This window comes from Athene noctua, chromosome 2 (assembly GCF_965140245.1).
Source record: "Athene noctua chromosome 2, bAthNoc1.hap1.1, whole genome shotgun sequence".
Classification (NCBI taxonomy): domain Eukaryota; kingdom Metazoa; phylum Chordata; class Aves; order Strigiformes; family Strigidae; genus Athene; species Athene noctua.
In genome coordinates, this window is record NC_134038.1 from 98,109,272 (window position 1) to 98,119,249 (window position 9,978).

The following is a 9,978-nucleotide window of genomic DNA, read 5'->3' on the forward strand; positions in this document are numbered from 1 at the left end:
GAAGTGGGTGGCAGGGCTGATAGCAGAGAGAGCACAAATGGTACAATTGCTTAACTTGTTGCTTTTGGAAGAGCTGGGTAGTAAATGTTGTGTGTATGTTGGAGGTAGGATAAGGGATTCCAAAGTCAAAAGACTAACCAAACACATCGCTCTAACAGAAACAGTCATTTCCTTCCATGTGGACAACTCACCTGTGCTTTGTATATCTCAGCTCACTAGTTGTTTTCTCCATTGTAATTTCAGTACTTGTTCTGTCCTTCCCTTGTATGCTCAATGCTTGCCAAGCAGATGTTCTTGGGGCCTGTTGTCACCTCACTATCTGAGGCTCTCACCTCTTTGCCAGGTGCACTGCACAATAAGTCTGTTCTTACTCTTAGGGTCCCAGTATGTTCTACTGGCCCAGATCTTTGCTGGTTGCAGCTTTTCCCCTGTCTACTCTCACTTTTGTGTTCCCCTGTGGGTATACAATGCCTTTTCAGCCCTCTTTGCTAGGGAAAGGGAATCTTTTCATGGAGCCATCCAAGAAGTGAGCTAAATTTAATAATATAATAAAGGAAATCTCATGGAATTATAACAGCATGTATGTGCTAGAACTGAGTGACTGCTAGGTACTAATTTGCCTTTTTCTGACTCTTGTCATTTGTTTTGTTACTTTCAATTAGTGTGTAACAATTAAGCTTAGATACCACTTTCCCAGGTGAGATAGGTAGCAGCAAGACTCAGCTGTGCCTCATAATCATGATGATAAATCATTTACTTATTCCCCCCCCCAAAAAAAGACAGCTGCAGGGAGCAGAGGAGTTCATTTTTGTGAGACAGCTTAGATCCAGATAATTTACAATTGCATCAGTGAAACTATCAGGCTTGATGAGTCCTCTGTATAATTGTTTATGGCTTCTACTGCAGTTCTTTCCTTCGGCAGAGCCCCTGGCTCACCATCTAAAGGTGAGAGCTGAGGGGTGTCTGTACTCCATGATTTTCAAAACTTAGGCAGAACTCTTCAGTCTGTTTCCCTGTAGTTTGGCGGGCAGTTGCTGGAAAAAAATGTAATGTGTTGTGACATTTTAAGTTCCTCTTCCCTAACCTAGAACAAAACAACAAAACCAGTGATGCTTTATAATGAGGGATAGAAGTAGATATGTGTCAAACACATGCAGCACTTCTTTCTATCTTTCTACCTAAATGTGATCAGAAAGTTACTCCAGTTATCACTGCATTTAATCAGTTTATTCTGGTGTCTGGGGAAGATGCATCTTTTGCTACAGGAAAAAAAAGACTGCTCCAGAAGTTTCCTCTTAATACGTATTTTTAATCTTTCAGGCTTTCATCAAAAATAAACCTGGTCTTCCAACATCTATGAGGTGATTATAGGAACCACTGCACTGCCATTAATCAGGCTTTGGTAGTAGGTTGTACATAAACTGTCTGCACTAGCTCGGTTTATAAAAAGTAGTGGATTTTAGGTGGTAAGCAAACACTGTAAAAATACACAGCAGAATTAGATGACCTGTTTTTTTGCTTCAGCAGAAGTCTTCATGTCCTTCACTGTAAAATCACCCACTTCCTTCTTTTCAAACTGAATTTTTTCCAACCTAGCTGGTGGTTTCTTCAGTGTATTTTCCAGGGCATCTCTCTGTAAAGACATTAAAAGCTTTAAGAAGAGGGTATTTTGATGTTGCAGTGGTGCTTTTCTACTTGCCTTCTGCTTTTTTTTTTTTTTTTTTCATGCATGGAGGTGATGGACTCTGATACCCATGAAAGCCTAGAAATAATGATGTGCTAATAAGCTCAGTGCTCAGTCATGAGTGAGTGTTGTCTGCAGTGAGAGTTCCCCTTTTCTGCCGAGTGGGGATGTGTCTGTGAAGCTTGTAATGTTGCTATGTGACACAGCAGATGTGGGGATTTGGTAATGAGGCCCTAAATATTTAGGGAAGTTACTTTATTACTGCTGAAGAGATTTAAGAATGGTTTTGTTAGAGCTTCATAATCATGATACTGCTGGCCTCTGCTGCATACAAATGAGCTGCCCAATCCTAGATTGGGCTCTGCTGCTGAGGGTAGCACTTATTCCTGGAAAGATATGGTGATTGTTTGATCAGCCAGGAGACTGAATTCTATCGTTTTCTGTATAAGCAGTTTTAGCAGTGTTAAACCCACACCAAGGACCTAGGGTTGAAATAATCACTATCCTGTTACAAGTTTCCTGAGCTATCTGCTCCCCAGACTTTTATTGCCATAAATAACTCTAGAAGTCAGGCCTCGCTGCCAGAAGTGTTAAGTGCTGTAAATAGTATAGAAGATGACTCATTTAGTGAGATGAAGGTGGAGTATGAATCAGTAGGAAGAAAACTGATATACAAAGGAGAGACATTCTGAATGCAGATGACACACAAAATCTGAACAAAGCAACGTTCAATCATCATAAAAATGAAACAAAAGACTTTTTCAAAAGGGGGAAAAAAAATAATAATTGTTTATCTAATGACAAGGGCCATTCTGGTGAAAGCCCAAAGTGGGAAGGTATTGCATACTGAGCATGTCATTCCTTACCCAAGATAAACTGTGACTGCATAGGAAGAGATGAATGGAAAATTATTCTCAATATGTCCAAACCAAACAGAGTATTCAGCAAGCAGGTTGCTTTCCAGATTGTTCTGTGTCTATATAAGCTGAGAAAAGAACTTATCTTTGAGCTAAACAGTTTTAGGAGATTGAGTCCTCATAGCTTCAGCGAACCCACACTGAAAGCGAACAGCAATGGAAACGCTAAAATAATAACCTGTGTGCCTCCCTTGTAAATGATAACTCATAAGTAGATAAAATTCCCCTAGACTGTTCCATTTGAAATTACAGCTTTTGGTCCTGTTGCTTACCCTCTAGCTCACACACATGGTGCCTTTAAAGGTAGACTTGGAAAGAAGGTACCTGAGAGATGATATTCTATGGCTGCTGGTGCACCAATGAACTAAAGTGTGCAGTGCTGCCTGTAATTTAACTCCTGCTCCTTCTTGCACCTAGGGGTGTTTATTAAGAGCTTAATGTAACTCTTAGGGGTGAGGATTAAACATTTTCGTGTTTGATATCAGCTATGATTAAGAAAAGGTTCTCCACCGACAGAGTGGTCAGTCACTGGAACAGACTCCCCAAGACAGTGGTCACGGTGTCACCGAAATCCGGGATAAAAATAACTTATCGACACCAATTTGATGCAGATAAGCAGACACTTCTTTATTGATGGCCGGACGTGTAGGGGAGTGCTCTCACCAACAACACGTGCCAGGCACCAGAATCATACACCTTATATAGAACTTACTTATACATATTCATTAAGTCTTTATACATAAGCATACAACTTCCAAGAAATCATTAACATATTCTCCTCCTATTTCCGATTCTGCGCAGTAGAGGTTAGAAATGTCTAGAAATGGCTCTGGGGTGTAATGTGAGTAGGTGGTCCGTGAGTCAGTGGTTGTGATCTCCCCCTGCCGGAATTACCTTCTGCTTAAGGACACAGTTTTCTTGGCAGGTACCTGCAAGCTGTTACAGTTACTTCCCTCAGTTCCCCTTAATCCTGGACCTTGACAACTACTTGCATTCTTCTAGTCCTATACATGTATTATAAATCAGTTTACAAATCACCTCATGTTTTGTTATCTAGGTTCTAACCGTTCTTACTAAACAATTATGACCAATCCCTTCAGCCTTGGTACAGGGCTGTACAGGGAATTTTAGAGTAGCAGTCGGTTGCTAGATTCAAAATACAATAAAATAAATTATTTTTACTAAAATATCCCTTAATTCTATACTTATATTAAAATCAAACACAATTTAATTTCAGTTGATAATAAAATCAGTAACAATGGCATCAAGCCTTCAGAGTTTAGGGAGCATCTGAACTATGCTTAGTCATATGGTTTAGTTTTAAGTAGTCCTGCGAGGAGCAGGGAGGTGGACTTTGATGCTTATGGGTCCCTTCCAACCTGAGATACTCTGTGGTTCCATACGATCTTTTTGAAGCATGGAAGGGAAAAATAACAGTTACTTTTTTGTTTGTTTTTTTTTTTCCCTTTCCCTAAATGATGAATTGTAATGGTGGAAAAAAAGCTTAGGTACCTGTATCCTAGGTGGAAGCTCTGGCTCTGCTGGCACTTCTATTAAGAGCCACTGTTAAAATTGTAGAGGCTGGTTTATCCTGTGAGGTGTAAGGCTCTTCCTTGGCTTTCTTACACTAGACCCATAAAATGTTCTCTCAAAAGTTCTGCTCCTTTAGGAGCAGTAGCACTTAAAACCAGGTATAACAAGGCATCTTAATCTGTACTTCTTGGAGTTCCTTTGTCCAGGATAAAGTGCAGGATGGCCGAAAGACTGAAGGCTTCTAGCATAGCTAGAAGGTGTTGACAATGGCAGAAAATCTAGAGAAGGCAGGTAATGCTGCCAAGGCTTAAGAGATGCAGACACTTACATGGAGCAGAATTATGCAGAGGAAGGGAAGGCTCTTGTCAGGATATCTCTAGCTCTGATATTATTGTACAAATAATCTGAGACCTGGTTGTACTCGTGTTTCACAACGCTGTGAGGTCTGTGAGCTCATTTCTTCACTGAAGCTAGTGCTGGACAGAAATTCAGCATAAAGCTATTAATGCTTATTCCTGGTCAATTCCAAAATTTCAAATGTGAATTTACCCATGTGCTAATGCTCAAAATCCAGAGCTGCATGCTGTAGTTTGGAATATGTCTGGCTAATAAATCTTTTCTACTGTGTCTGTGTTTGGTGCATTTAGTCCCTCTATTCATACGTAATCTGCTGGATTTGAGCTCTAATGGAATACATTACTCTTACAGGAGGTAGCACAGGCCAAATTTTCTATTGCTGCTAAGGGAGAGCTAATAGTTAACAGCTAGTGACAGATTTATGTTTTCACTTGTAGGTTACCCAGCAGTGGGCCCAGCTCAAATGTAGAATATCACTTGGAAAAGTTTGCTTTGTTACTGAGAAGTATGAGGTTAATTTTTTTAAAAGCTGTACTGATTTTAAGACCAAAAAAAAAGTGTCGTCCTCCTGTTTGGAGGATAGAAATTCTCTAAGGAGAAATAGCATAGACTGAGTTTCTGTCAATAAAAGAGCATGTTTAATTTAATACCAGACAGCTTTTTAATACAGGAGGAAAAAAAGAACAGATGCTCACCTGTCTTATGAAGGGGAACAATACAAAAAACCTGCCTGCAGTGTGTTACCTAAATTTAGCCGCAGAGGGGATAATCCTCTCAGACTCAAAAATCTGTCTGATGGAAGTAAAGGCTATGGAGAAGCTGTACTCTGAGATACTCCAGCCCTATTTTCCAAAGTGCTGGCAATAGGAAACGTGTTAGGCAGCGCCAGTGGCCAAACTGTAAGGTGGCACTTGCCTGTTTAGTCCTCCTTATGAAAGTTTGTTTGATCTTCAGTAGTGTAAGTGGCTGAGGTTAGAGACGTGTGAATGGTTTGCCTCAAATGACAAAGCTACTCAGAATCACCCTTAGTTTTGAGCTTGAATTGTTCCTGTGTTCAAGCAGTGGTGGGACTGTGCCTTGGACAACACTTACCCATAAATGTGTTAAACTTCTTACAGACTCCCTGCAGACGTTCCCCATCCTGACGTCTGTACTAGAAACCCTATCTGGGAGAAGCATCTGATCCTTAACACAATGCTTGACAACAAAATGATAAACTTGTGTTCAGAAGCCAAAATAAACCTTAGGTTATAATTTGGAATGAAAAGAAAACAGATACTAGCTTCTTAGTCAAATACCTGTTCTATAATTTTTTTAAAAATCCAATTTGTAGTGGTTTCTTAGTCTGAGATCAAATATGAATTGTAGATTTCTCGGAAGTGTGAATATTTAGGATTTCTGAGGTCTTAATTATAAGCCCTGACACCACTATTTCTTCTAGGTTTGTGGACTTAAAAGTTTGTGGCATGTAATTTTCAGTGAGTTTTTCAAAGAGCAAGTTCTTAGTATTGTCATTGTCTCCTTTGTCCCCACTTGAAATGGGCCCAGAAGCTGTAAGCAACTGAAAACTGCTGCCAGAGTCTGCTGTATTAACATCCCCATAATACAGTTCTCTGTTTAACAACTTGTTCCTAAAGTCATAGAGGAGATGTTTGGATGTTTTGTGTGTGCAGAAACTGAATCTCGGGGTGCTCACAGCAGGGTCAGAGCTGTAGCAGGGGTCCTGTCTCATATAACGATGCTTACCTTGTTTTCATACACTTTTCCAGTCCTGTCAATGATACTTTGACTCTTGATTATTCCCTGCATCCTCAGCTCCTCAAGAATGTCTGATGATTTTTGCCATTCTGTTTCCTGTAAGGGCCATGATTTACTGATGAACTCGCTGGTGAGCAGTGCGTCTTCAAAAGATGAAAATATTAAAACTTGTAGAGCACTTGTCATTCAAACGAAATTTCATGACGTATTTCCAATGCCAGAGTTTTTATTTAAGAGGTTACATACTGAGAACATCCAGCGGAGAAGGCCTGCTTGAGGTTCTCTTCATGGCTTAAACTTTGCAGTAAGCATTTTAATGGCTTGAGAAACAGTGCAGGCACCTAGTTCAGTTTCTCACTGTAGTCAGTTAGACCAACAGGAGCACATTCAGGAAAGCATGGAAGCATGTGCTGAAGGCCTGTGAAGCCAGCTTTTGAGCATGTTCCCAAAGAGAGTCCATAGGAAGCTCTTTACAATTCAAGTTCTCAAGGACTCTATGATCTAGTCAAAGAAAGTTGGGATGGGATAATACAAGCCTACTAATGGGACATCTTGTAAAGATTACTGTGTTCTTCTGTTAAATGAACCAAACTTTCATATGCTTTTGTGGTCTGTGATTTTTTTTTTTTTTGGTAACAGCATTGCTACATTTGAGTCTAATCATAAGCATTCCAACACTTAATTATATATTTATAAATAGCAATTAAGAATAAACCCCAAATTATTTTGATAACCCTTCTGAGTGGCTGTTTAGTTTCCACATATTAGACATGAATAAACAACGAACAACTTTATTGCCAAGACCCATCAGGTTTTTCAACCCTCAGTTGACAGTTCTACCATCTGCCCAACCTCTATTGGCAGCAGTTAAAGCTTTTGTACGAAGAACACTTGGACCAAATCAAAATCACAGTTATTTGACATCTGCCAGTCTTTATAAGCAGAGTATGACAATGTTGGCTTATTTTTTTTAGTTGTAAAACAAAAATACAGAACATCTACCACCTTGTAAAAGCTGACTCCATACCTTTCCTAAAATAACTGAACCAGTCACCCAAAAAGCACTGGGGTTCAGCTGTCAGTCAGAACACATAAGTGTCAGAAGCCAGTATACAGCAAAACATATCTTGGCAAAAAATAAAAGCAGGATGAGTGGGCAACATTGACAAGTGATGTGAATTTGTATTGGTTTTACTAATCTATTCATTCAGGAGAAAAATGTAGTTGAAATATCTTGGTATGATATGGGCTTTTTTGTCTTGAAACAGAGAATTGAAGCATGATTTCAAAAACTTTCTGTTTAGAGATTTCCTGTGAAGTTATATTTTAGCAAGTGGGAGGAAAAGGAGCTTGAAATTAAATGAAATACCATTTCAGAGCAAGTAAATAATTTTGTTCAATCTGAAATGAAATCCTTTCATCACATCCTTCTGTGGCATTGGGAGTTAAGTCCTCTTTAATGAATAGCAAACACCAGTAATTATTCCTTTTGTGTTCAATTTGAAATATTTTATTACAACCCTTGTTTATTACAAAGAGTAAACAACCACTGTAGATTTTACATTTAGTGTGTTTATGTAATGTAAGCTGTTCATGGCACTTGAAAAATACAAGAGTTAAACTACAAAATTAGGAGGTTTAAATGTGCCAAAGATGGTGCTGCTTTTCCATTTGCAACTCTTACTACAATGTTATTCTAAGATGATAGGAAAGTTTGGGTTTTAGTGTTCATTTGTACTTCAAAAAAAAAAAATTTCTTAGCAGACCTTTGCTTATCATCATGACTATTTCTGGTATTTTTATAATTTTCTCTATATGATAAATGACCTGCAACTTTTGGTTGCAAATTTAAGGAATAACATGGTATTTACTTACTGTATCTACCTAATGCTAGTCAGGAGCATTGTATTGACCATTCTGTTGTAAAAACTGACTCATTTTAACAGCAGACTTACAGACCTTATGTGAGCAATGATTCTTCCCAGTGTGCTGTAATCCCAGTTAGAGAGGGCTACCCTGGGGACAACACTGAGTTTGTTCTCTTGGTCTGTTCCAGGCATCTGCTAAGAAGTGTCTACCCTCCTGCCTGTTCTGGTAGTGAGGGTTGAGTCATGCTGCCAGAACATAATCATCAGCTAGGAAATACTTTCTGCTACTATTGCATGGTTATAAACCAGTGTGAAAAGCTCTGGGTTTCTGGGTACAGAAATTGGCTGTAGTAGTAGACTATCAAGATTATTTTCTCCTAGGTGTCTGTTTGTGGAGGTGGTATGAACTTCAGTTGCTGTTTACCTGTGCTTTCTGCATTGCTACTCTTCTGAAAAGATGTAAATCTCTCTGGTAGTTCCTCAGAGCAATCTTCCTCGCTGGTCTCATCTTCAAGTCTGGCTCCATCTTTTGAAGTGCCCAGTGGCTCAGCTGCCTCATCCTGTGAGGGGACAGCCTCTGTTCCAGCAATGTTGTCATTTCTAGACTACAAGAAAATGAAGAAACAAATGAGAAAAGCTCTAAACATTTAAGGTATAGTAGTATTCAGAATAGTCCTGTAGAATTGGCAGGTTCAGAGTGAAGCAGAAGGCAAAAGGTGTGCCTGAAAAATATCCATATTTTGTCACAGGTGAATGTTAATGGTGAGAAAAGGTCTCTTGGAGTGTTTTGGAAAAGAAGCAATGACCTTAAGCCTAGTAAGTCCGTAATCCAGTTGGCTATATTGGAGTATTGTTTCAGTACTTCAAGTGCCTTATGTATGTGGATCATTGGTTAGAAATTTAAAACTGAGTTTTAAATTAGAATTTGGTAAGGTGTTAGCCTGTGCACCTTCTGAACAATAGCTTTGAACCTCCAAAGAATGCAGGGTTAGAGCCTAGGAGTATTCTTGTCTCATATCTGTATGTTTGGGCTTGAGCCAGCTCAACTCTGCAAACTTCACAAAGTGGCTGTGCACATGTATCCTATAATATTTGCATATATACAAGACCCCTGCTTTATAATAACTACTTTTTAAGGCAAAACCCACCTTGCTGCAGTGTTTTAATTCATCACTGGTGTGGGAGACAAGCGGCTCTAACTATCTTTTGAGGCAAGTGGGACAGACTGAAAAGCAACTTTTCAAGTGCTGCAAAATCAGACTATGGATGGGGCCAAGCAGTGAGTCTGCTTCCCCTGCAGTATAAGGGTTGTATTAAGCTGAGTGAGAGCCCTTCTCTTAATGGTAGCTCTGACTGTCAGGGAGCTCTTTAACATTAGCAAAATAATTTCTCTGTATGGGTATGTCCTTGTACACTCCTGTGCTAAGATATCTCCTAACATACTTTATACAGAGTCTGTTGGGAAGAAGTCGCTACCTGGCTTTTGGCTTCCTGGTTGTACTGCAGCTCCTCAGAAGACAGCTGTATGACAGCAACCCTGTTAGAGATATTGCAGCCCATGGTGAAACTGTGACCATCTGCCTCTTGCTGCAAGTCCAGGGAGTAGAAATGCCCTAGTCTCTTCCTTGGGAGCTTGGTTATTCGTTATCACCATGGAGTCTAACCGTTGCCAGGGCCTGTTGCTACAATAAATAACACCACAGAAGGATTTCTTCTTATGTCCTGGCATACAGACGTCATCATCTTTGTCTAGGCACCCTCCTCTGAAGTTGAGAGGGAATGTGTTTCTTCTGCACAGCTGGGATGTTGGTCTGAGAGCAGCAAATCTGTACGGGTCATTCAGGGTGTTAGTGAACCTCCC

The 9,978-nt window shown here is 39.7% G+C and overlaps 1 protein-coding gene across 1 annotated transcript; it reads right to left on the minus strand.

The window, feature by feature from the left end:
• Positions 1-835: 835 nt before the first annotated feature.
• On the minus strand, positions 836-9,677 carry STMND1 (stathmin domain containing 1). Its single transcript, XM_074897485.1, is given in 7 exon segments — positions 836-972; positions 975-1,044; positions 1,046-1,084; positions 1,508-1,633; positions 6,238-6,392; positions 8,542-8,722; positions 9,594-9,677. Coding segments are annotated over 7 exon segments (792 nt in total).
• Positions 9,678-9,978: the final 301 nt, after the last annotated feature.